General features: G+C 42.1%; 1 protein-coding gene across 1 annotated transcript in view; it reads right to left on the bottom strand.

Annotated features, from left to right (window-relative positions):
* MPP4 (MAGUK p55 scaffold protein 4) overlaps positions 1-12,590 on the bottom strand; it is a 46,198-nt gene extending 33,608 nt beyond the window's left edge. The window contains exons 1-5 of the mRNA XM_066577784.1: positions 12,551-12,590; positions 7,321-7,442; positions 5,737-5,814; positions 3,617-3,697; positions 1,802-1,933 (exon numbers count right to left, since the gene is read on the bottom strand). Of these exons, the coding sequence (XP_066433881.1) occupies positions 1,802-1,933; positions 3,617-3,697; positions 5,737-5,814; positions 7,321-7,442; positions 12,551-12,590 (453 nt within the window). The remainder of the gene's footprint in view (positions 1-1,801; positions 1,934-3,616; positions 3,698-5,736; positions 5,815-7,320; positions 7,443-12,550) is intronic.
* Between the last annotated feature and the right edge of the window lie 14,077 nt (positions 12,591-26,667).

The raw sequence follows: 26,667 nt of genomic DNA, 5'->3' as shown, positions 1-26,667 counted from the left end.
CGTGTGAATGGGCGATTTTTACGCTAATAAGGCTCAGGACTCGCCTGAGGAAAATAGTCCATTCATGCAATATTTAGTACAGTTAGCCGCGCTTTTTTTGCACGGCTATCTTCTGCACGATTTTCGCGACCGTGTGAATGAGCCCTAGGGCCCTATTCACATCTGGAGGCTCCAGTGAGATGCAGCATGAAATTAAAGATGAAAAAATTGTGCACGCAGGACTTTTTCGTCAGGTAAAAATGCTGGGCAGGTGCAGAAACCAAACGGACCCCATTATAGTCAATGGAATCCGTTTGGCATGGTTTAGTTCTGTTATGACCCAGATCTGTTCACCAGGGGATTCAGCTTTCCTGCTCTCATAATGGAGCAGGAAAATAGATACCATAGTGCAGATGTAAATTTAGGCTGAACGCCTGGAGAGGAACCCAACAGTGAAGTCAAAACACTGAACTCAAAGCACTTTGCCAAACAAAACCTCAGCTACAAAGTTACTTCCAGGGGCTTGATTGTTTTTATTGTGTGGTAAAACAGCCAGAGATAGAAGAACTCTCTCTCTCTCTGTATTGTTGCAGAGCATCTCCTCTGACCCAGAAGAATGTTGCATAAGCAAAAAAAAAAAAAAAGAAAAAAAAAAAAGGATTAAAGCTTTAATAGGCTCAGGCTGCTTTCATATCTGTGGCAGGAGTTCTATTCTCCTGCTCCGTTCAGGGACCAGGAAAGAGGAATCCCCATGGCCGAACAGCCACCCAGCATTTTACCGGAAGCACTCTCCCGATATTTCGTGCCGGATCTGTGATGGAACCTCCAAACAGAAGTTCCAACGCAGACATGGGCTTGGCCTTGTATAGATAGTCCTGCCTTTCAAAAATAATATAGAAAGAAATTACTATAATACTCCTTGCAGCCATGCTGCATCTTCTTTGCCGACTTCAGCGTTGAGGCACCTTAACACAGGATGACAATTGTTGGAATAAATTGCTTAAAAGAGCGAATGCAAACCATAGTCATTCCATTTAACGTGGCCACCAACCACGAGTGACGAGCGATAGTTTGCTCACTGGTCACTAGTTTTGTTTCAGCTCACCTAAAAAATAGTTGCTGGTCGATTGATGTAAAGTTGCAGTCATTCGTATTTGAATGACTTGCTAATAATTTTGCATGGAGATCCCTCCAATGAATGACTAATTGATCAATGTAAGGGTTTGTTCACACGACCGTATTTGCGCAGTGTATTATGCATGAAAATTTGGTGTGCGGAATACACAGTGAATAGAACTCATCGATTTCAATGGGTTCATTCACGAGCGTATTTGCAATGTGCGATTGTGTTAAAAAATACATAAGAATATTTCTACCTCCATGATACATTGTGGCAAATATGAAAAGGTTTCCACTGTTTTGCCAGTAGGGTTGCATTCCTATATAGTGTGGCACACTTATCTATGGCTGGCATCCTTGGTATCAGTTCATGTGTACGGACTATGTTGTCAGCAGTCACCCCTTCCCCATTCTGAGTTGAGTCTGCACTGAACATTTAGCTCCTCCATACTGCAATCTGGCTTTCTGCATGCTACTAGGATATACGGTGATCGAGCTGCCCTCCAATTTATCATGTGGTGCGTATTTGGCTTCTTTTTCTGCGAGTTACAAATATGAAAATTGCAGCATTTTAGATTTCTACATACAGCCCCCCCAAAATGTGTATAAATATGTTTAACCGCAGTTTCCTACAAGTAATAGTTTTTGGAGATAACAGCCAGCACAGTAAATTGTATCGTAAGTCGCCATCATTCTCTTTTACCAGAGGCTGCTTGTTCTTCACCAGGCACACAATTCTCATCGCTTCCTCATTTTCGGGGATGTTTTCTGGTAGTGGAGGGAGAACAGGCTCAAAATCTTTCTGTGCCACTGTATCATGGGCAGACAGCAGTGCCTGGGAAGTAGAACAACGATATTACACATATATGAGGATAGGACGGACCATTGGAAAGGTTTTCTTTTAGGCTGGGTTCACACAGGAAAAAACTGACACGGAATTTCCATGTGGACTTTCTGCACGGAAATTCCACCTGCAATCTTTAGCCCGAGACTAAGCAGCAAAGTAGAATGCTTAGCATATTTTAGGCAAATTATGAAGCAAGGTAATATTATTCTGACATTATATACTTTACAAGGCATTTTATATGTTACAGGCGATGTGTGAAGTGAGTCATTGTATAGAATGCCAAAAATCGGATGTCAAAGTATGAAACTAATATTTCACACATTTCCTAGACAATGCCGAAAGGTGATCTGGCAAAGTATAAGCTACTCCTGCCAGCAGAGGACTGCTCCCGCCCCTTTTCCCAGGCATCCAATTTTTTTCCCTATACTAAAAGATACCCTCCACACCATAAACCCCCATCATTGTTTTTTAATGCTCCACAATCCAACTCCCATCATCTTCTATGATCCCACACTTAACCCTCATCCTCCTCCATATTCTTCCAATGTCCCACAATCCAACCCTATGTGACATAGCCAGGGTGATAAGGGATAAGTGTCTGATTGGGGAGGGTCCAGCCACTGAGACCTGCACTGATCACAAAATGTCTCGCGTCCCCCCCACCTTCCTCGTGAATGCAATGGTGGCTGCTGCTCCATTCCTTTTTTTTGGACTGCTACTGAGAGCGGAGTACCAGTACTTTTCTCCGTCAGTCCCATTAAAATGTATAGTGCAGCAGGGCTCCTGCTTCACCTCCACCCACTGGCGTAACTATAGGGGATGCGGTTGCACCCGGGCCCAGGAGCCTTAGGGGGCCCATAAGGCCTCTCCTCTCCATGTAGGGATCCCAGTACTATGAATAAAGCATTATAGTTGGGGGGCCTGTTACAGGTTTTGCATTGGGGCCCAGGAGCTTCAAGTTACGCCGCTGCGTTAAAGGGTTAAGAGAAATTGGGGGGCCCCAAGATACACTTTTGCACCCGGGCCCATGAGCCTTTAGCTACGCCCCTGCCTCCACCCCATTCATTCAGTAAATAGGTCCCCCATTCTTGTGATCCATGGTGGTCTTAGCAATTGGACCCTCGCAAATCACTTATCTCTTTTCTGTGGACAGGGTTTAAGTGTAAGAGCCCATTGACATTGGGCGAGAATTAGATCAGAGTTCTGTACAAGTTTGTAACTGAGCCAGCTCAGCCATTACTCAGACCCATTAAATCAATGGGTCTTTTAAGAGAAGCATTTTTCCCCCCACAGACCAATGGTGCATGTAAAACAGAAATAAAAAACAAAAACTCAATTCATGAATGAGGGTAGGCCATGGAATATCCATTCCCCAGCACAAGCACACAGAATAGGTGAAATTGTGCACGGATATTGTTTTTAGGTAGTTTGGAAAAATTGTATAGGAGGTGGATGCTCAACTTAACCTTTGCCCCAGATGATGGGAAGCCTAGCTAGGTTAAGCTGAGCTCTATTTCACTATTTGCCTAAAACATGCTAGGCATTCTATAAACTACCTAGACGTTCTATACAATGTCTGCATTAAACACTCTGCCTGTAACATATACAATATCAAAATGTACTAATCCATTAAATGTGCCAATAAAGAAGCAAGCCTAAAAAATGCCTTGCCTTAAAGTGTGGCCCTCGCAGAAGATGTCTTAATTCACGAGAGTCAGAAGAAGAAGGGGACTCCCGCAGCACATCGGCAACCTGTTAAGAAACCATTTGTGATTTAAATGGGCAATACGAACCTCTTTTAGAAAGACACTCCAATCTATAACAACTGCAGGATATTACATAGGTAAAGCTGCTCACAAAGCTGTATCAACATAAAAGAAGCCAAACTCGCCTCCTCCACTGCTCCCATTCCGATGGTGCCCGATTCCCGCTGGTCTTCACTTCCGGCTGCAGCAAATCAGTGATGACATCACCGACTCCAGCAGCATATGACCGCTGCAGCCAATCACTGGCTCCATTTGGCATGTACCATTGTTGGGATGTCAGTGAAGATTAGTGAGGGACCAGGCATCCATGGAACGGAAGTCCTGGAGGCAAATATGGCTTCTTTGATGTTGGTACAACATTGTGAGCAGCTGTTGAAAAACATTGTCCCCGGATAACCCCTTTAAAAAGATTATGTACATTTTTGCAACAATTTTTTTATTGCTCCAATGCACCCAAAACTAAAATCAATTATGCAACTTTGCAAATAGTTTTGATTGAAAACCTTGTACCTTTTTGCATCTATCACTCCTATATAAACCCAAAGATCTTCTTGGCTACTGCTTGGAAATGCTGTTTTAATCTGCTCTTGCATCATTAGATCAGTAACTATGGCTGTAATTTTTAATAGATATGTCCCCTTTAGAAATCAAAAGAAGAAAATTAAAAAAAAGCACCGGCGCTCCAAGGCTTATATGCATTAGAGATCAGAAGTAAATATACTTAATTTACAGGGAAGTCTCAAATGAGAACGCCCCCTTCATCCAGATACTCCAAATTTAGTTAGTGCAACAAATGGGACTTAATGGTGGGAATTCTATACCACACTTCTTCAATTGCTATATATACATCCTGACTATATGAACCCTGTATGTGCTTGAAAAAGGATGCATTTGGTCTCTCCGAAACGCGTTGCACTCCTGTATTCCTTTTTTTAAAATTATTTTTATTTTCCTGTTATGTACCAACAATAATAAAAAAAACTGGTCCTTTACATAACCACTGTGGATTTGAACTCTTGAGAGACGTCCTTGACAAATCTGGCATATCTGGATGAAAGGGGCATTCTCGTTTGAGACCCCCTGTAAAGTAAGTGTATTTACTACTAATCTCTAGTGCCTGTTACCTTTGAAGCGCTGAGGCTTATTTTTTTCTTTTGATTTCTTGTTTCACACATGACCGAGATTTATTTTGGATGCCCCGTTGCCGCCCTCCTACGTTGGATATCCAAAGCCACGATTAATCTATCTGGCCTAACTGGTTTATTGCTGTGCTGAGCTACCGTGGACCTCAGGTTTGATGGCCTGCACCTTTCTTGGGTAGACCTGTCCCACTAGAGGGGCACCTATAATTTAAAGTTTTTCTTTTTACTTGAATTTTAACCTCTTCAGTGCCTATTTTGTTCTAATTGGGTAGAAATAGAGATGAGCGAGCGTACTCGCTAAGGCAAACTACTTGAGCGGGTAGTGCCTTTAGAGATGACCTGCCCGCTCGTCTCTAAAGATTCGGGTGCCGGCGGGGGGCGGGGATCTCTCTCTCACTCTCTTCCCCCCTGCTCCCCCCTGCTCACTCCCGCAACTCACCGCTCTTCCCCGCCGGCACCCGAATCTTTTGAGACGAGCCGGCAGGTACTTGCATAAGGCACTACTCGCTCGAGTAGATTGCCTTAGCGAGTACGCTCGCTCATCTCTAGTTACAAACTAGTCATTCCTCTACTCCAAGGTTTCCCAAACTCCAGTCTGCAGGACGCTCCAACAGGTCAGGTTTTCAGGATTTCCATAGTATTACACTGGTGATGTACTTACTGTCAGTCCTCTAATATTGTCACAAATGATCTCTCTGTAGGATATCCTCCAATCATGACCTGTTGGGGGTCGTGAGGACTGGAGTTTGGGAAACACTGCTCTACTCCATCTTTTGCTAGCCAGATGAAAGTGCAAATGCAATGGAGAAACTAACAGAATTACAATATGAGACTACACTTGACTGCAACAATAGATAATACAGAAGACATGTCTTTAACTAACCTCACTGCATAAAGCACGAGCCTTAGGTACAACCGGCACAGGCCTATTCTTAACAAATTGGTGAAGACAGTCATGCACCTGCAATAAAACAGCAGAGAGAATATCTGTTTGAGACTTACTACATTTTTAAAAATGCATTTGCATCTACAAGCAATGTCATCGATGTTATGTACTGTGAGTAGTGTTATATAGCCTGGTACCTACACAAGTAACCCAAACTAGAATCATTTTCAGGCACAACCTCGCGATGATGCAGATCCCTGTTTTGTGATACGAGGTCGAATGTGGGGAAGGGTAAAAGGAAGTACTGCTGGAAGGAGGAGGAAGGAGGTCTCAAACAATATCACATTATAAGATATTAGCAGCTTTTAGCTTGATTATATGCTTAAAAATATACAGAAAATACATCATTTCAACTCTCTAATAACACCAGTATCCCTCTTTTATCAAACACCGTTGTGGTACAAGAACTTGGTAAAAACTTCATCAGTCTAGAAATGGGTTCTTTGAACATAGAGTTGCAGCCTCAAGTCTATGTATTACATCATAGTTGGAATAAAGCTGCAATGGCCTATAGGCCTGGTATGCAAGTGGGCTTAAAGACCCCACTACTAAATAAATTTGGTCCCAGATTGTAACTCTTAGTTCCTGATGTCTTATTTCACAAACGGTTAGGAAATCTCTCTTAGTAGATTTAAAGGTTTGGTTTGTGGCCAAAAAAACTATTAAAAAAAAAAATTCTATTATGATTTTTTCTTATTCTTGTTTGCATAAAATCAGTAAACCTAATTCAAATCAACACTTAGTAACAGTTTTTTTGTTTCCGAGAATTTAATCTAAACGCTAGTTTTGTGTTGCTTAGGTCACATGTAACTAGTAATGTGCTATGGTTTTGTACCAGTTGAACTGGTATTTTAGCTGGCACTATATCCTGTGCAGCGTATCACTGCATGCATCATGTCCAATCTTGGTAGATTGTCAATAGACGTGTCATTGCACATGGCGCATACACCTGCTTGTTTTTACAAGTCTGGAGCTGCCTGGAACTTAAGTATACTTTCTGCTGTGTGCAGGAGACAATCAGACAAATAATGTATCCATATGACAAAACCATATGACTCAATAAAAGCATATTAGCAGTTACATGTGACCTAGGCAACACAAGACTAGCTTTAAATTCCCAGGAACAAAAACAAATTTCTTTTTGCTTAGTGTAATTAATAGAAAAAGGTGCTATTCGTCTTGTTGTAAGGATGAGAAGTGGACAGTGTTTTTGGGTTGGATAAGAAATAAAGCTCCTAGACCAGAAAAGACTCAGATATTTGGAAGGAATTGTAGAATGCAGCATTGCATTATGGGTGTAAATAGAGGAAGATCCTATGCTGTACATTGGTGTCACCACACATGTAGCATGAACCAGCTTTGCAGTCTGTGTACAGATACATTCCGTCTTGCATCCTATAAAGTTGTATTAGGTTCAACTTGCAGTTCTTTTCCAGAAACGTGTGCATCAGGTTTTTAGTATTATTGGATGCCGAATTAAATGAATTTTCAAGATAAGCTTTGTGATCGCTAATCAAATACCTTAAGTAAAGACTGCAGCCAAGGAGCCTGGAGCAAACTGTACAATAAACCAATTCCATTGATATCCCTGTGGTAGAAAAGGCCCAGCTCTTCAACAACTAATGTGAGAATCTGCGAGAGACCTGGAGGAGCCAATGGAAATCATTAGTAAAGACTGTATTTTATTGATTGACAAGGACAGACACCAAAAGAACGAACAAATACAACATAATCCTCGGCACTGTTTTGGTATTGATGAAGATTTCTTGGTCACTAATTATATAGTATGTCAATCCTTATTGCATTCATGAGACTGAATAGTGTGTCAATTTTTCTCAGAACAATATTGGGTGACACACTTGGTCCGATTTATCAGACAATATACGTAGGAATCGTTAATCATCATCAATGCATAATGTAGGAGCATCTAAGATGCACAGTGACAGAGGATTGGGGAATCCCTCTATACCTGCTCATATACTAACTGTACTTATTGCTAAAAATTGTAATCATCAGGGTTGTAATTATGATGATTCTTCAATTGTTAATTAGTAGTTGGTCCATCAAAATTGTATTTATGATGATTTATATACAATTTTGATTGATGCTTTTCAGTTGGTCCAATGATTTTATATACTTAGTTGGTTCAATGATTTTATACACTTTCCGTTAGTTCAACGCGTTTCCATGCCAAGTGTAGGCACTTCGTCAGGAACTTAAGTACTTTTTCACCAACCATGTGGTATACTAGTACAGATAGTGTACTGATACATGTGTGCCTTTTTGTGTGATAGTGACTGAACCACTAGAGCGCTGTGTATAGCTGTAGGCAGCTATCAAACTTATCTCTCTTATTATGACCCCAGTTGTAATGATAAGTATACAGCAGAGGCCTGCAAGAACGAAAGCTGGCAATAGTCTCTCTTCATATGGTGTCACAGCAATCAGTGGTCTTACTTGATGATTATTAGTCCTTGCTTCCTCAAAGTAAGTCTCAGTACATTAAGAGTTAACCCCTTTTCTTTTCTTTAGCTAATGGTCTATTCTGTTAAGGTATTGCCTAACAGCTCTAATCAAGAGCCCAATCCTTAGAGGATCAGTTCCACAAGCAGAGCACAAAAGGAAATAAATGAGAGGACTGATAGAGCCTCTGGCCTGGATGATAGGCCAGTCTATTGTTTTAGGTTGTCTATAACTGTGAAGGGCTCCTACTTTAATTTACTATAGACTTCTTTTGCCCCAGTGACCCTATTAGTAAAGACTGCAGTTATTTTGACATATGCAAATTACAATGAGCAAGTAGAACAAAGTTTGTCACTGTGTTATACCATTTGAATTGGATTGTGTAGATTTAAAAAGTATTGTCTCATTAGAACAGCCCCTTCTATATTGAAGCTGGTCAGTGATCAGTTAGATTGAACGCTCTGAGGGTAGAGTCAGGAATTAGCCACACATTTGCAGCTGTGGGTGAAATGGTCATATAAACAGAGCACATGGATAGGCCAAGACCGCTAGAGAGTCAGGCATTCATTGAGAACGGTTTTCCATTATGGCTAATATAGGAAGTGCCATCTTTACTCTGCATATTACTCGCTCAATTTGTGCGTGCGTAATATGTAGTAAATAGAACTAGAGATGAGCGAACGCGTTCGTCCGAGCTTGATATTCGTGCGAATATTAGGGTGTTCGGGATGTTCGTTATTCGTAACGAACACCATGCGGTGTTCTGGTTAATTTAACTTTCTTCCCTGAGACGTTAGCGCTTTTTTTTGGCCAATATAAAGACAGGGAAGGCATTACAACTTCCCCCTGCAACGTTTAAGCCCTATACCACCCCCCTGCTGTGAGTGGCTGGGGAGATAAGGTGTCACCCGAGTATTGAAATCTGCCCCTCCCGCGGCTCGCTATGGATGCATTCTATATGCGCTCAATGGGGCCAGCGGCAGCAGCGCTGACCCCATTGAGAACATATAGAAGACAAATCCTTCTTCTCTGGCACAGCTGTAACAGCTGTAGCAGAGAAGAACGATGTTTGCCCATTGAATTCAATGGAGCGGCAATACAGCATGTTCCACTGAATGCAATGGGCTGCCGGCGATCGCAGGATGAATGGTCGGAAAGGGGTTAAATATATAACCCCTTTCCTGCAATTCATCCAGAAATGTGTTACACTAAAAATATATACCGGTGTATAAGGCGACGGGGCGTATAAGACGACCCCCCAACTGTCACCTTATACGCCGGTAATACAGTGGAGCAAAGAATAAAAATCATTACTTACGTTTTTAGATGATCTGCGGCGCTCCTGCAGGCTGTCACTCCCTCCTGGTCCACGGCAGACAAGCTTTCTCCACGAAAGACTTTAAATCCCTGCCTCCAGAAAGACACGTGCCTTCAGCCAATCACAGCCAATGACAATGATGTCATTGAATGGCTGTGATTGGCTGTGTTTCTGGAGGCGGGGATTTCAAGGCTTGAAATCCCCGCCTCCAGAAACACAGCCAATCACAGCCATTCAATGACATCATTGTCATTGGCTGTGATTGGCTGAAGGCACGTGTCTTTCTGGAGGCAGGGATTTAAAGCCTTTCATAGAGAAAGCTTGTCTGCCGTGGATTAGGAGGGAGTGACAGCCTGCAGGAGCGCCGCAGATCATCTAAAAACGTAAGTAATGATTTTTATTCTTTGCTCCACTGTATTGCCGGCGTATAAGGTGACAGTTGGGGGGTCGTCTTATACGCCCCGTCGCCTTATACGCCGGTATATATTTTTAGTGTAACACATTTCTGGATGAATTGCAGGAAAGGGGTTATATATTTAACCCCTTTCCGACCATTCATCCTGCGATCGCCGGCAGCCCATTGCATTCAGTGGAACATGCTGTATTGCCGCTCCATTGAATTCAATGGGCAAACATCGTTCTTCTCTGCTACAGCTGTTACAGCTGTGCCAGAGGAGGACGATCTTTATGCTGACAGTGGGGGGGGGGGGGGCACTCTTGCCGCTATTGTGGCTTAATAGTGGGACCTGTGAACTTGAGATGCAGCCCACCATGTAGCCCCTCGCCTGCCCTATCCGTCACTGTGTCATTCCCATCACTTTCCTGAATTGCCCAGATTTTCACACATGAAAACCTTAGCGAGCATCGGCGAAATACAAAAATGTTCTGGTCGCCCATTGACTTCAATGGGGTTCGTTGTTCGAAACGAACCCTCGAGCATCACGGGAAGTTCGTTCCGAATAACGAACACCCGAACATTTTGGTGTTCGCTCATCTCTAAATAGAACCCACTGATTTCAATGGGTTTGTTAACATGAGTATTTTTATTATTTTTATTTTTTTTACACGATATTCGATCTCGCGAATGAGTCCTAAGTGATTACACTTGAATGTCACTTCCTTAGATTACACTGGCTAGGATGAAGGATTATGGCATGAGCTGCACTTCCAGTAGCGTTTTCTCAGGGGCCATATAACTTGGATAAAATGAAACGATCCATTGATTATCTGCTGACAATTACTTTAAAGGTTGATGGTACTTCAAGAATGTCATCTGCTGTGATCGGCCACTGGAGGACTGTTGGTCTGCCCCCATATAGATTAATTAATCAAAACCCTGCAACTTTGAACAATGTTGATCTACTGGGTTTGGCCGCCTTCATTACAACGGAGCAGATATATGTCCCTAATGACCAACAAAATCACACATGACATTCTACCATTTTCTTGAAGACATCCTGGATTCATTTCCATGATCTCCCTCATTTTCAAAGACTCTCCAGGCGTCTGTGGATGAACCATCCAAACAAACCAATGAAAGCAATTGTGAGGAAACTGTAATAGAAAAAAAGAGAAACATTTTTTGTAATCCTATTTTATAAAGTAATTAAGTATTATAACCCACCACAGTTATCTGAAGACCCCATAATAAAAACAACAGTATTGTTTTAATTGTGAAAAATCTTTTTTTCCCCCTTGTATTCATTCTGTAGACCTGGCGTATAGACTAATTTGGTTTGGTATAGTGACATGGTGGAATTCACTGTGGAATTATCAGTACCAGCTATGGCAACCCATCAACCCACTGCGATTGTGCCTTCTCATTGTTTATCAATGTTGCAGATAAGGTTTACATTATAGATATTTTTAGTGATAGTCAAGGACAGTAGAGTCTGGTGTTAGGGTCAGCTTCAGGAATCAATTAGGAGAAAACATAGCCTCCACTCAAATGGCAGTATTTGATCAGTATGCTGCAACAACATTTGCAAGCCAAAACCAGGGGTGGGTCCAAAATACAGAAGTGGGGCAAATCCTTCAATTAAACTTTCTCTGTAGGTTTGATACCTGGGTTTGGCTTACAAATACAGATACCAAATACTGCAATCTAAATAGGGCCTTTAGGAAAGCTGTAGTTAGGCTTCTTTCAAACCGCATACAGTAATTTTGCCATGGATTTGGGAGTAGATTCCGTGGCAAAATCCGCAGCGAAATCCATATCAAGTTAACATTCTATTGAATTCTATGAAAATCCACCCAGATGTTCATACAATTTAGACTTCTTGCATGTGGATTTTTAAATCTGCGTTGCAGAAAAAACAAACAAACAGGAGTTGGCAAGTCAATTCTTGGTGTGAAATCCCCATCAGGTAGCCGCACGAAGATTTGCCTCAATGACTGGGGCTGAATCTGTATGTGGATCTACATGAGGTCTGTAACAGAACTCTTAGGGCTCATGTGCACGACTGTATTTTCACTGCGTATTACATGTGCGCTGCACAGCTGTGCGATACGTGGTGAATGGAGTCAATGAACTTTCACTGTTCCATGCACATGTGCGTGTAGATATTGTATGTCGATACGCATGAGAAATAGATTGCAGAATGTTGTACTTCTCTGCATACCATGCAGCGTGAGTACTATTTATTGGTATAGACAGCATTTTTATACGTATCTCTGCTCTGTTTCAGAGCGGAGCATTTAGAAAAAAGATGCATGTGTGCTATGCAGCCATGTGCAGCGCACTCGTAGCCATAAATCGGTCTCTGCTGGCAGTGCAGATTCTTAAAAAAAATCGGTAAACCGCTGCAGGGAGACCCACAGCATTTTACACATACACCCGTGAACAGGAGCCCCTAGGCTCAGCCTTGGGGTTCTGCCACAGATTAAACTGTCTGACATGGATCTGTCAATTATAGGCCATGTCAACATGCTCTTAGGGTCAGTTATTGGCAGTTATCTGTTCACGCTCACCCATCTGCTCCATAATGTGATAATCATTATTATCATCCATTTGTACCATAAGTTGATGACATCACCACTTTGCTGCCGTCATCCTTTGCGATGTCCTTTTTTTGCATTTCTGTTTCCTACTAGTGTTGATATGTGGTTTATATTTTTACACATTTGATTGTCTGGTTGTTACATAGGGCCTGCAAAGATCATGTTTTATTCCAAAGTGTCCAAACTCACACCATTGAAAATCCTCTATTTTGTAAAATGGCATTTGTAGGATTTAAGTCCCTTTGTAAATCCCCTCTTCAATTACTTTTTTGTAAATTAACTGAATTTTTTTTAAAGGGTCACTCTGGTGAAACAGATTTTTTTTTCCATCCCTGCCCCCCTCTGGTCATCGCCTATGTATATTGCTGTCTGATGTTTATCAGATGCCATCTTGATGCCGAGAATCCTCCCTGCTCACTTTTTCCATGCTCTGTTACAACCAGCAGGTGTGGACCCAATGGGCCAACTAACCAGTTTGGCTTTGGGCTAAACCTGAGGGCATTATCCTGGCGGTTCGCCGGTATTCATCCTTTAACCCCTGTACAGGAAACTGTCCTTTTGCAGCGGGAAACCAACCAGGCTGCTACCTCCTGGAGTAGCTCCAGTGTAGCTGGTGGCTGAACCACGGAGGTCGGAGACACTGGTGCCATGCACCACGAGATAGGCCAAAGCACACAGACAGGATACGGGCCAATGTCAGGGCTGGCATCATTCAAATGAGATCTGGGTCATGTGTCCGAGGGTTGAGGAAAGCAGAGTTCAGGCAAGTCGATGTAACGTTTCCAAAAGTCAGGGCAGGCAGAGTTCAGGCAAATTCGATTAACAAATCCAAGGGCCGGTGTATAGGAATCGAACACTGGACACCTTCACTTGGAGCAAGACACAAATTATCACCAAAGCTCAGGCAAGGCCGAGCATGTTTGGCACAGTTAAATAGGAGCCTAATGGCTCATTATATTGCAACTGGGTTAGGAGCACTGGGGAGAATTAACTCCCTCAGTGCTCAAGCAAAGTGCAAGTAAGGCCACATGATACAGGGAGAGCAGGGGGCGACGCCTAACACTAACATTCACATGATGCATTAATCAGCACAGCATCACATGACCACCCAGTGCCAGTACCATCTCTGCCTACTGGGAGGACACAACCATTGCCTTCTGTATTCTATATTCACCCAAACTACCATAATTATACAGGCGGATGAACTGTGATCTTCATTATAACTGTGTGACATGAACCTCTAATTATCAGCAGCAAATAGTCATTTTGGTTCAACCCTAATTCACACAGGAATTATGTTGACTGAAAAACTAACTTTGTCAGAGAACATAAAGCCACGTAAGTCTCAGGGGGTCAGCATGAGATCACATGGCCCACCTGAAGAGAAGGAACTTTCAGATGACTAAAAAAATTACTAACCAAGGTAATACTAGCTGGCATATAAATTGCAGGGCTAGCTACATAATGAATGGGGGGGGGGGGGGGGAATTATAGGAGTGACTGTTTAACCATGCTCCAAAGTAATAAATACTATTATTCTCATATATGACAACAGCAGCTTTATTACATAGAGGAAACGATACTTACATGATATGTGTCTCAGGTGAAGATATAGGGACTCAAGATTCAGGATGCGATGCAGCAGGTGAAATAACTAAAGTGTACAAAATGTATTGAAGAACACGAAAATAAGAGTGGACAATGGAGTAATGAGTAAGCAACTGAACGTTCCCTTTCAACTCTCTAGACACAATGTACTAGAAATGTAAGAATATCTTCAGAGCAACACCGCTAACACTTTACTAATGTCACTACAGTCTCATGCAAATACAGGCTTCAGAACGCAATACTCCGTTCCCTCTTGTGGTTTACACTTTCACCTTGTAGACTGCGTTCCATCACCCACTGCGAAATATCTTAGTCTCAAAATTCGAAGGGTCTCAATGCTCCATGTCCCGACTTCCAGGAGCTCAAGCGTCACCCACTGTCCCCCACAGTGCATTCAGGAGATCCATCAATCACAGCATACCCAGTTCTTGCACAAATTTTGGCGAGAGCGATTTTGGCTCAATTTTTGAGCATCTCTCCAGTTAGCCTCATTGGCAATATTAACTCCTTGGAGCGAGTCCCTTAGATGGTAATACACTCAGTGTCATATGCATGAATGAACCAATTGAAATCAATGGGTTCAGTTTTCTGCATATTTATTTTTTGCCCATAAAGTAAAAGGAGTCATGTCTCAACCTGAGCACTCACTGCTGTGATGACTTTGGCAAAGAAAATCTTAATCAGTGCTGCTGCTGCTCTTTTCTAAGAAGGGTTAATCTCCTTAGCATTTAATGTTATCCACAATAGTTACAGCAGAACACGGGTGACCTCGTGACCCCAGGCCTGGAAGTAAAAATCTACTTGTGTCTTTAAAAACGTTTTCAGATGAAAATAGCTCTCCCTTTCCTTCAATAGTCTTATGCCATTCAGTAACCTTTACTAAATATGTATAGATACATAAATAAGTACATTTTTATGGTGCTCACATATAGATGGTCATGGATGGGAAAGGATTGACCTCGACTGATCCTGCCTCCATCATCGATTTGTCACAGATCGAGTGTTCCGAGCGCCTTGACGCTATCACATCAGGGCATAGCCTCGATCGATCACTCTGGCGAGATTGCGAGTGTGGAGTCGCGAGGCTACAGGTGGATTTGTAGCCAGCTTTCATGGGGTCTTGCTACATGCAGACCAAAAGCACAACTGACCCCCTGATCCGGCCTAACGCACTTCAGCGGTCCACAATGCCGCTCACATACACACGCTGCCAAAACAGCTGTTCAGGGAAGCTGGGGCCCAGACTTTGAACCATGAACACAATCTTCGGAGTGTATGGTACATTTTAAAACGGACAAGGCTAAACTAATAAATTACACATTTATACTTAAAACAACTAACAGTGCAATATATATATATACACACACACACACACACACACACACACACACACACACACACACACATATACATACACACACGGATATACAAAAATGGTTGTTAAGGCCCATTTATACCAGCTAATGATTGCTAAAAGATCGCTCAAACGATAGTTTGAGTGACAGCTTTGACCGATCATTTTGCATAAACTACTAAGTAGCTACTTAATAGCAATTAAGTGTGCAAATGAAGCCTTCACTAAATGCAGTTAAGAGCCCTAGGGCTATTATCTGTGCTCAGATCCTTTGTTCTCCAGCGGGAAACAATGCTATTAGCACTCCCAGTGGACAACTTCTGATAAGAGTGAACAACGATTTTTAAAGTTGGACTAAATTTAACGATCAGCTAGCATTGCCCGAAAAGCGCACGATGGGTGCACGTTTAGACGCGCCGATGAACGCTAAAACGATCGCCAATTAGCTTCTTTTTTTTTTTTTAGCGATCATTGGCTTGTGTAAATGGGCCTTTAAACAGGAGTATAAGGGTATACACAACAAGACAGTATTTTAAAATAAATGAAAGATACCAGTTTTTGGATTTGTCCCATCCAAGATTCTGATCCGTGTAGTCACTGAAGCATTGGGAGCAGTCTTACGCCAAGGCATATTTCTGAAGTCTGACAACAGGGATCTGTGGATCCCTGAATTATAAAGGATTTCTTAGAACGCATCTTTCCCTGCCCCCTCTAATGTCATTCAGAAGGTTGGGGTGGGGTATGCGTCCCTTGTGGAAAAATCATAATTCCCCATTTTGGCCATATCTCAGCAGGAGGCCCTCTGGTCGGGAACATAGGTCTAGCATATTTCTGGTCATGATTTATCTATTCAGTGACATCAAGCATTGCACGTAAATTATAACCAGGTACGCGGATAAGCCCTTCGTGGTGATACGGAGCTCGTATCATAACATGGGTAGATGCATTTCACTCAGCTGGCCTGCCTGATTCCAAAAATATAACTCAGTGGGATAGGGCCTTCACAGAACTAATAACCCTTATTAAAAGATTTTCCCATTAATCTGCCTCGGAGTCAGCTGGTCTATGGGAAATAACAGAGGTATCAATCCTCACTGGCAGGGTGGTAAATTAACATCTTCCTGTCACTGGCTAATTTTATTGCCATCATGATCAAAAGATTTCCTGAGGCCCAATACATATCAGAGGCCTCTCAGCTGTAAGGGAGGGATGGGAGATTAAAACATGGAATTTATCATCTTTTTCAGTATCCTGAGCAGCAAGTTGTTATGGATAATTGGGGGACAGTTTACCAATATCTCTATATCACATAGGCCGTCTGCAGTCGGGCGGAATTTGCGCCCGTGGAAGCTGCCATAGGATTGCGTTAACAAACGCAATCCTAGGCAGACGGCCGCGATTTGGCCGCACGAAATCTTGCGCGGCAAACAAACCGTGGCATGTCCTATTTCTGTGCGTGACTCGCAGAGCCCCGCACAGAAACGTCACTCCCCGGCCGCCGGCTCCGCTCTGCACATGAAAGAGCAGGTGAGTGACCCGCTGCTCTCTGCAGACACTCGGGTCGGGTTCCGCTGTAAGAATTCTCGCAGCCGGAAGCTGACCCGGCCGTCTGCAGGCGGCCATAATAGCCAGTAATTAAACATTTTATTGACTGTGCGTCAGATCGTGAGGCGTTTGTGATGAATGCAGATTTTGCAAACTTCCATATGTAGGATGCAACACTCGGAAACAGAGAATTAATGAGCATCTTTCATATACTGAAAAATAAAAATCATCCCAACATGTCTGGTGCAGCGAAACACGCTACAGAGATACATCAGGGCAATTTTAGTACTGTAATGTTCTTTTGGTTTAGATAATGTTTTGAAACCCATCAGAGATAAGGACTGGAAATCTCATTTTTTTTTAAAATGGGAAGCAATCCCGATGATCCTTAACCCCTTAATGACATGACCCATTTTGAACATAAAGATATACCGATATTTGGGGGATTTTCATTGCCACTTTTCAAAAGCCATAACTTTCATATTTTTCTGTTTACATAACCAAATGAGGGTTTGGTTTTCTGTATGGCAATCTGTAGGTTTATTGGTACCATTTTCTGGGCACATGTAATGCATTTAAACTTTTAGTTTTTTTTTTCTCCCTGCTCTACAAAAAAAATGTAGTAAACTGTAAAAACACAAAAACTGCCATTGTTGTTTTTTTTTTTTACTGCAGTAATCAAACTTCAGTATAAATGACATGCACAAATTTTTCGTGCAGGTTGGTGTGATTAAGACAATAATGATCGCTCCTGCAGTATGAGGCAGCATGGCTTGATAGGCACTCTGCATTGGCAGCCCTGGGGCCTTTCAGAAGACAACTTTACGGCAACCTGTGATCTCATCGCAGGGGGCCGAACGGGACCCCTGACCATCGGTTTGGGCATTTAAATGCGGCTGTCAAAATTGATGGCGGAATTTAAAGGGTCAACAGCTCCGATGAGCGCCGCGGCTTATCGGAGCTGTTGCGGACGCATGTCAGCTATAAGAAACAGCTGGCACCCACATTGTATCGAGCAAGATCGACCCGCAATTCCCCTCATACATACTGTGAAGCTGCAGAATGTACCTGTTCGTCCTGTAGCATTGAGCAGTTGAACACATCAAAAACCTGCATGCGGTTTAAAAAAGAACAACGCCTATATTGTTTAAGATCTGCAGGCAGTTTTTTGATGCGATTTAATTATAGTTTAAAAATGCAACAAAAAACACGAGCACAGCCTAAAGCTAATGTCACACAGGTGAACTTTTGCATCCAGGCCCCTGAGCCTTCAGTTACGCCCCTGTCTCCGGATATATTTATACATAGTTATTAGGTCGCCCCTCAGCTGTCTTTTTCTAAAGTAACTAACTCCATTATTATAATACTGGGGTTATTTGATAATATTGGTCTTTATACGGTGATTCTTGAACAGCAACAGTATAAAGCAATAGTCACTATGTAGGGGTGATGGGGGTGGTAATTTTCTGGACCATGTATAGTGGTATTAGTAATATTGGTCTTTCTGTAGTGGTTTTTATTCAGTAACAATACGGTAATATCAGTCGGTCACTATAGAGTTGTGGTGATAGTGTAGCTGTATTATTTGGGCCTTGTATAGTGGTAACATTGGTCTTATTATAGTGTGAATCTAGTCTTCTATGGGGCGAATTCAGTTTTTAATTGATATTTAGGGTTTAATGTCTGAAATGTACTTTGCAAAGTTAATTCATTATTCATCTATGCTTTTAATTTCAGAGTCAAAAATCTAGATTTCATTTGTCGAAACAAAGTAGCCACCTCTATCGCATGCGCAGACCAGCTCTCCGGCGCGAGCACAGCCGGAGCGGCCCCATTGAACAGAGCAGAAGACCGCACAGCGCAAGCGCGTCTAATGGAAGGAGAAGACAGCGTTAGTCGGCGCCATGGAGATGAGGATGCCAGCACCGGAGGGGGTAAGTGTATAACTTCTGTATGGCTCATATTTAATGCACGATGTATATTACAAAGTGCATTAATATGGCCATACAGAAGTGTATAACCCCACTTGCTGCCGCGGGACAACCCCTTTAAGCAAATTAAGTCTGGAGACTGCAGGCAATTCCATTCTTCCTGTCCTTTTAATTAGTTCTTACATAAGTATATTGAGGATCAATGTCTTGCTGTAATATGAACCCGTGACCAACTAGGCGTACACCAGAGAGTATTGCATGGCGTATCAGATTGCTATGGTAGCCTTTTTTTTGTCAAGTGTACCAGTCACCCTGTGTAAGTTGCCAACTCTGAATCCAGCAAAAGAGCCCCAGACCATCACACTTCCTCCTTCATGTTTGACAGTTTTTGTCACACACTCAGAAACCATCCTTTCGCCTACTCGACAGCATACAAAAATTCTGTATGATGTACCAAAAATGTCAAATTTTGATTCATCAGTAAAAGGTACCTTAAATCCAGTACTAATCAGCGCAAGGAAGGACAAACCATTACATTCTGCGATTCGCAGAGGAGTGGATTAATGTGACTATAGGCCCTGGCACGTAAGCGGTATCGAGCACATGCAGTACAGCGCTTACTATATAGATAAGGCACCGGAACGGATGTTAATAGATACAGTACTAAAATTGAGCTTGCTCTATAAATATAACAGGACCATGGTTACTGCATACAGTACCAGAACCAAGCTTAGTACATAGATATGGTATCAGGACAGAGCTTATTACATATAGTATCAGAACCAAACAAAAATACCACAAAAGATTCAGTACTAACACTAGTACAAAAAACGTCACCAAATGGCCATTCAGTGATGCAGGACTGGACAGGCTTGCTCCTGTGAAACAATGCAGGTGGTGTGATGACAGCAATCCATGGCTTGCATCATAAAACACCGAGTTGCATGGCAGGGAATTGGTGGTTCTTACGCTGCCAGCACTAGGGAGGCTGTTCTAAAGACACAGGTACAATAGAGCGCAGGAGAAACTACATTGGGGTCTTGATTTTCCAAAGCAGTTACTCTTAATGACCGCTTCAAGAGGACCAGCCAGATCCCTAATGGAGCTCAAGATCTAATATTCCTATCCGAGACCCACATGGTAAGACAGATTTGACTGATTTTTTAAAGTGTAGGCGGAAACCCATGTAAGCAACGGGAGAATGTACAAACTCCATGCAGACACAGCTCTTGGTTTGAGAAGTGGTGCATCATACCAGTAATAGCCCTGTCATTAATGGAAGCCATGAAACTTACCATGGTAAACAAAGCCTTAGAAACACACAGGAATAAAGCCACCAGGTCCTCTGACTTTATAGTAATTGCCTATAGTAGGGTATGAACAGGTACCCTTGCAATCCTTTTTGCCCAGACCTACCTGTGATACAAGAGGACTACAATGTGTGTGTCAGATGAATAGTGGTGTACAAAAAATATTCTGTCACTTGAGACTATAACCCACAGTCAGATTCTCACACAAATGTAACATATGCCGATTAACCATAAATTTAAAAACAACCGATTTTATAGTTTTCTTCCATGCCACCAATACAGCTTGACCCACTGAGGTCTGGATTCCACAAGACCACTGAAGGTGTCCAGTAGTATCTGGCACCAAGACGTTAGCAACCGAACCTTTAAGTCCTGCAAGTTGCGAGGTGGACACGCCATTGCTTGGACTTCTTTTTACAGTACGTCATATCTGCTCGGTCAAAGATATAGGAAATTTGGAGGCGCCTTCAATACAAACGGTCATGTTTCTTAAACCATTCCTGAAGAATTTTTAAGTGTGGTAGTGAGCATTATCCGGCTGAAAAAGGAGACGGCTATTAAATACTGTTGCCCTGAAGGGTACTAGCTCTGCTACAAGGTTTATTAGATAGGTGACACATGTTAAGAATAATATCTATATGAATGCCAAGATCTTCCAGCAGAACATGGTCCAGAGCAACATACTGCCACCAGCAGCTGGTGTTCATCTCATAGTGCATCAGGGTGCCATCTCTTCTTCAGTCAAGCAGTCAACACATGATGTAAAAAAAAAATGTAATGGGTAATCAACGCTTTCCTTCCAGTGCTGGGTCTTCACTGGTGGCCATGGCAGGTTGCTAGGTAACCTGACATCTCTCCCCTCTGCTCCATTTGTAGCTTGATATCAGCCCTGCCCTGTGTTTCTTGATCACCGTTTTTTTTGTGGTGGACCTTGGATTGCTGTGGTGAAGGGCACCCTAGGATGATATCTGGGTTATTGACCCATTTGAAGGAGATCTCAGCTGTAGCATGCTGCCTAGGGATTCAGGTACAATTCTTCCCTTGCTCATTACTGTATCCAATCATGACTTTGACCTCGTCCCCAACTACACTTCCACCTTGTTCTTTGGATTGTCTGCCTGGCACCTGTTGTCCAGTTCTTGGTTTGAGTCATCCTCTAGCTTGTCTCATTCTATTTTCTGATCCGACACCACCACCACCTCGCTCAGTTTCTGAACACACCAACCAATTTGTGACTTTTCTGGAGATTGTGATTTGGGGAACTTCCTGCAATAAATTCCATACCTCCTTACAACAGTTGTGGGTGAACATGAGGTGGACTTTGCAGTCCAACCTAGCGTGTACTCAGCAGATTGTGGCTTAGAAAATCCACACCTGGTATGTGCCTATAGCAGATCACCTTCTTCAATTGCTGCATGGTCCCGATTGGATACTTACATGCCTATTGTAGTTGCTTTCAGAGGTGGAAATGGATCAGGATGGGAAATCTGACTTGTTTTCACCTTCACAGGCCCCAATGCACTGTGTGTTCTGATACCTTTCCATTCTAGTAAGCATTAACATTTATGCACATGAATCAGCTTTGGGTGCCCAACACCCTGTCGCTGTTTCACTGGTTGTCCTTCCTTGACGACTTTTAGTAGGTACCAACCACTGCATATTGGCAACCCCTTATAAATTTCACCACTGTGCAACAGCACTTAAAATTTCAACTTTTTGTAAGTCGCTCAGACTTTTTAGGCTTGCCTATTGTTCTAGCTTCCAATACTACTTGACTTTTGACTTGCTGCGTAATACATAGCATTCAGAAATAAAGTCTTCAGACCCTTTCACTTTTTTTTTTTACATTTTGTTTTTGCAAGTTAAGGAAAAATTCTAGTTTTTCCCTTATCATTGTGCACTCAATACCCCATAACAACAAAGTGGAACAGGATGTCTGAAAGATTTGTAAACTAGCATTGACATAAATATTCAGACCCTGTACTCCGTACTTAGCTGAAGTACATTTGGCAGTGACTACGATATTACACGCTATAGTCACTAATTACTTTAGAAGTCTTGTTGATCTGGGGATTATTCCAATTGCCAGACTTTGAAGTCTGGAAGGAATTTTTCCCCTTCAAAAATCAGGAAAATTGGGTTGTCATTTTTTGTTTTCCTCTGGGTCAACACTGGAGAAGGAAAGGAAGGGAATAAGTTGACCATTTGTCTTTTTTTCAGCCTTAAATACTATGTTACTGTGATTACAGCCTCTAGTCTTCTTGGGTATGATGACAAGGTTTGCACAGATCATTTAGGGATTTTTTGCCATACATTTTGCAGATCCTCTCAAACTGTCAGGTTGGATGGGGACAGTCTCTGGCCAGACAATTTTCAGTTTTCTCCAGAGATGCTCAAATGGGCTCAAGTCAGAGTTCTGTCTGGGCTACTCAAGGAAATTTGGAGTAGTCCCTAAGCCACTCTTGTGTTTTCTTGACTGTGTGCTTAGGGTCATTATCTTGTTGGAAAGTGAAGATTCTTCCCAGTCTGAGGTCCCTTGTGATCCGGATCAGATTTCATTAAGAATATCTCTGTACTTTGCTCTAATCCTGACCTGTCTCCATCCCCCAGGAGCTAAAAACCACCCCCATGACATGATGCTGCCACAACCCTGCTTCACTGTAGTGATGGTGCTGGGTGGGCAGATGATGAGCAGTGCTTGGTTTCTTCCAAACAATGCTTTGAATGGAGGCCGAAAGGTCCATTCTCTGTTTGATCAGATCAGAGAATCTGTTTTTTCACAAAGACATTTAGGTGCTTTTAGGCAAACTTCATGTTTCAATGGGCTTTCATGTAATAAAAACAGCCGGTGGCAAAGTAAAAAAGTGACTTATTACCCCATGCCAAGAGAAACGATACGTTTCGACCCCTAAAAGGTCAATGTCAAGCTTGTAGTGTTTCTCTTGCCATGGGGTAATACATCTCCTTTACTTTGCACCACTTTATGCTGACACAGGCTGTTTTATTACTGGTAATTGTATTTTGGTACAATTGTGGTATATTACAGTGATCACTGGGCTTATTTAGCACTCTATCCATATTGGATACTAAGATTATCTAAGGCTAGCATTGTGTAATAAATAACTATAGTTTACAAGTGACTGATTGTGCACCAGCAAAGATGAAGTGAAAAATGAGCAGAAAGGAAGCGCAACTGCTGGATGCCATGTCAAGCTGTAGCATGCCGGCTGATCAACAGATCCTATGAAGCAGCTTAATGACAAAAGGCAAAACAGAAATTTCCCATCTAGAAGGTCTGGAAACAAAATGAAAAACATCAAATCTTGTAGAGCAAAAAATTCTCTTTCAAATAGAGCTAAAAAAAAAAAAAAAAAAAAAAAGTACATTCCGATTTTTGCCTCTGAAAAAAGGTAATTTGCATAAAAATGTTTTTTGCCATTTTTGACTCATTGTATCTTAAGAGCTATGCATCCTTTTGGGTCCATAATGTGAATAATGAGAAACATTTCTATGGAGTACACATTGATAAATTCAGAGCTGAGTTGGATTGCATTGATTAGGAGTTATTACTGCTTAAAATAGGAGTTTTATTTTGCGCGATAGAATTTTTCAGCTACTTTGACATGCAATGGTGGCAGAATGATGATAAGAGTGGCAGTCTGAGTAGCTTAGCTGGATTCAGCACCAAAAGTTCTCCTAGTGTGTGAAGTTTCATTGCTCTAGAGTCATTGGAACTGGCTTGGCAATGGATTGAAATCGCCACTTTTTTCAGGTTGCGCTGTAATCACATGACAACCCCCTAGATTAAGACCTGTAGCTCATGAACCAAAGCACTTTAAAGCCTAATATTCTGGCTTAGTTTAGGGTCAGGTTCTATCTTTGTGCAAAGTTTTATTGAAATCGGAGATGGTCGACTGGAAGCGTTGGTTGAACTGACATGGAATGACCCTTTGGTGGCTCTAGGAAGAGGCTTAGTTGTGCTAAACTTCTTCCATTTAAGAATAATGGAGGCCACTGTACTCTTGGGAACATTCAGTGCAGCAGACATTGTTGTGGTCTTCTTCAGATCTGTGCCTCCACACAATCAAGTCTCTGAGCTCTACCTAAAGTTATTCCCTCCTCCCTTGGTTTTGGCTCTGATATTCAGTGTGAGCTGTGACATGGGGGTGTCTTAAAATTATGTTCAATCAACTGAATTTACCACAGGTGATTCCAATGTGCAGAAACATCTCAAAGATGACCAAGAGAAATGAGGCCTCCAGAGCTAAATTTGAAGTGTCATAGCAAAGGGTCTGAATACTCATGTCAATGCAAAATGTACGTTTTTCATTAAAAAAAATTTTTTAACAAAGATTTCTAACATTTTGTTTCCACTGTCATTATGGAGTATTGATTTCAGAATGGGAAAACATTTTAATTTGCACTAGGCCACAACATAACAAAATGTAAAAAAGTGAAAGGGTCTGAAGACTTTCCAATCCATTGTATATCCAACCCCTTAACAGATGCCAATGTAACAAGATAATTAAGTTATTCACTTGTTAATGGTTTTCATATGGCTGATTGATGTGTACTAGTTATATACCACCATGAAAAGGATTATTCTTTATGTAGTGATCACTGCCTTTTTAACCATTTAATAGACATTATCATCTTACTCCATTCTGTCATTTCTCATACACAGAACACTTTATACACATTTTCTGGCATTCCTTAATGCAATAACCTCATGAAAGTAGGATCTTGCGTTCAGGTCAACAACATGGTCTCCTATTGAAAGGTGTTGAGCTAGTAGAATAACTTCTATCTAGATCAGAGGTCCCCAACTCCAGACCTCAGGGACCATCAACAGGTCATATTTTCAGGATATCCTATGGTAAGAACACCTGTGGCAATGTCTGAGGCACTGACAATAATTACATGACCTGTGCAATTCTGAGGAAATCCTGAAAACATGACCTGTTGGTGGTCCCTGAGGACTGGAGTTGGGGACCTCTGATCTAGATCATACAGGATACAGATAGTGCCCAGATGCGAACAATCTGTCCTGCACAGTATGATGTAATGCTATGGCGTTACATCATACTGTGCAGGGACCGGACAGGCTTCTATCAAGCCTGATAGAAGCCTGTCCGGTCACATCGCGGGACAAGGTGCAATTGCCAGGCAGCCGGGGGCCCTCTGAAAGGCCCCAGGGCTGCCTATGCAGAGCACCTATCAAGCCGTGCGCTTGATAGGCAGTCTGCAGTTCTGACGAGCTGTGCGGTATTTAACCCCTTAAGGACCAAGCTGTTTTGTACCTTAAGGACCAGACACTTTTTAGGGATTTTACCCATGTGGCAGTTTTACTGCTCCATTTTTTTTTCTTTAGCTACCAAAATTATTTTTGCTGCGTTTTTTTTTCCGTGACATATAGGGCTATTTTTTAAATATCTTTTCCACTGCCTTTTTTTCCCGTTTTTTAGTTTTATTGGGGCTAAAAAAAAAAAAAAAAAAAAAAATTTTTTAAACATTTATAGTTTTTAAAAAATTATTTTTATATTTACACTAAAATAAAGTATGGGAATGGGTTCCTCTCTGTATTTTGGATGTTTTGATATATAGTATGTATGGTTTTGGTTTACAGGGCGCATACGGCGACGGTTTTTGTTGGCCTCTGCTTTGTGTTATTCTCTTTCTTTTGTATGTATTGTTGTTTTATTCTGTTATTTTGTCTTACTTATGTGTGTAATTGTGTATTTTACTATCTATGTCCCCCATGACATCATATAAGACCTCTGGGGGACATTCATTTTTTTTTTAACTTTATTTGACACTTTCCCACTGTAGCTGGTGCGTCCATAGGAGCCCTAGTTACAGGGGAAAGCAGCCCCTCTGGTGACATTAGTCACCTGCAGAGCTGTCAGGGTCTCGTCTGACCCTCCAGCTCTGCAGTAGCAGGGAATCCCGGGAGGTCACATGACCCCCCGAGGCTCCCGTTGTGAAAGTACATGTTACTTTCACTTTCCCCATACAGTGCTCATTGAGCACTGTATATCGGGGAAGCAGAAGACAGGAAGGGTTAAAAACCCCTCTTGCCTTCTGCTCCGGGTTATCAGCTGTCACTAACAGCTGATAATCCGTTCCTGCCTCTGACTGATTGCAGAGGTAGGAGACTTAGAGCACCGCTGTAATTTTACTATCGGCGGTGCTCTAAGCCCAGGACCAGCCGCTGTTAATTTACTGTGGCTGGTCCTAAACGGGTTAAAGTGTTAACAGTTCTGACGAGTGGCGCGGCTCGTCGTAACTGCTGCTACCGGGTGTCTGCTGTAAGAATAGCCGGCACCCGACGTTGTATGG

This window comes from Eleutherodactylus coqui, chromosome 8, assembly GCF_035609145.1.
Source record: "Eleutherodactylus coqui strain aEleCoq1 chromosome 8, aEleCoq1.hap1, whole genome shotgun sequence".
Taxonomy (NCBI): Eukaryota; Metazoa; Chordata; class Amphibia; order Anura; family Eleutherodactylidae; genus Eleutherodactylus; species Eleutherodactylus coqui.
Note: the sequence above shows the minus strand (reverse complement) of the source record. Positions and strands in the feature narration are given on the sequence as shown.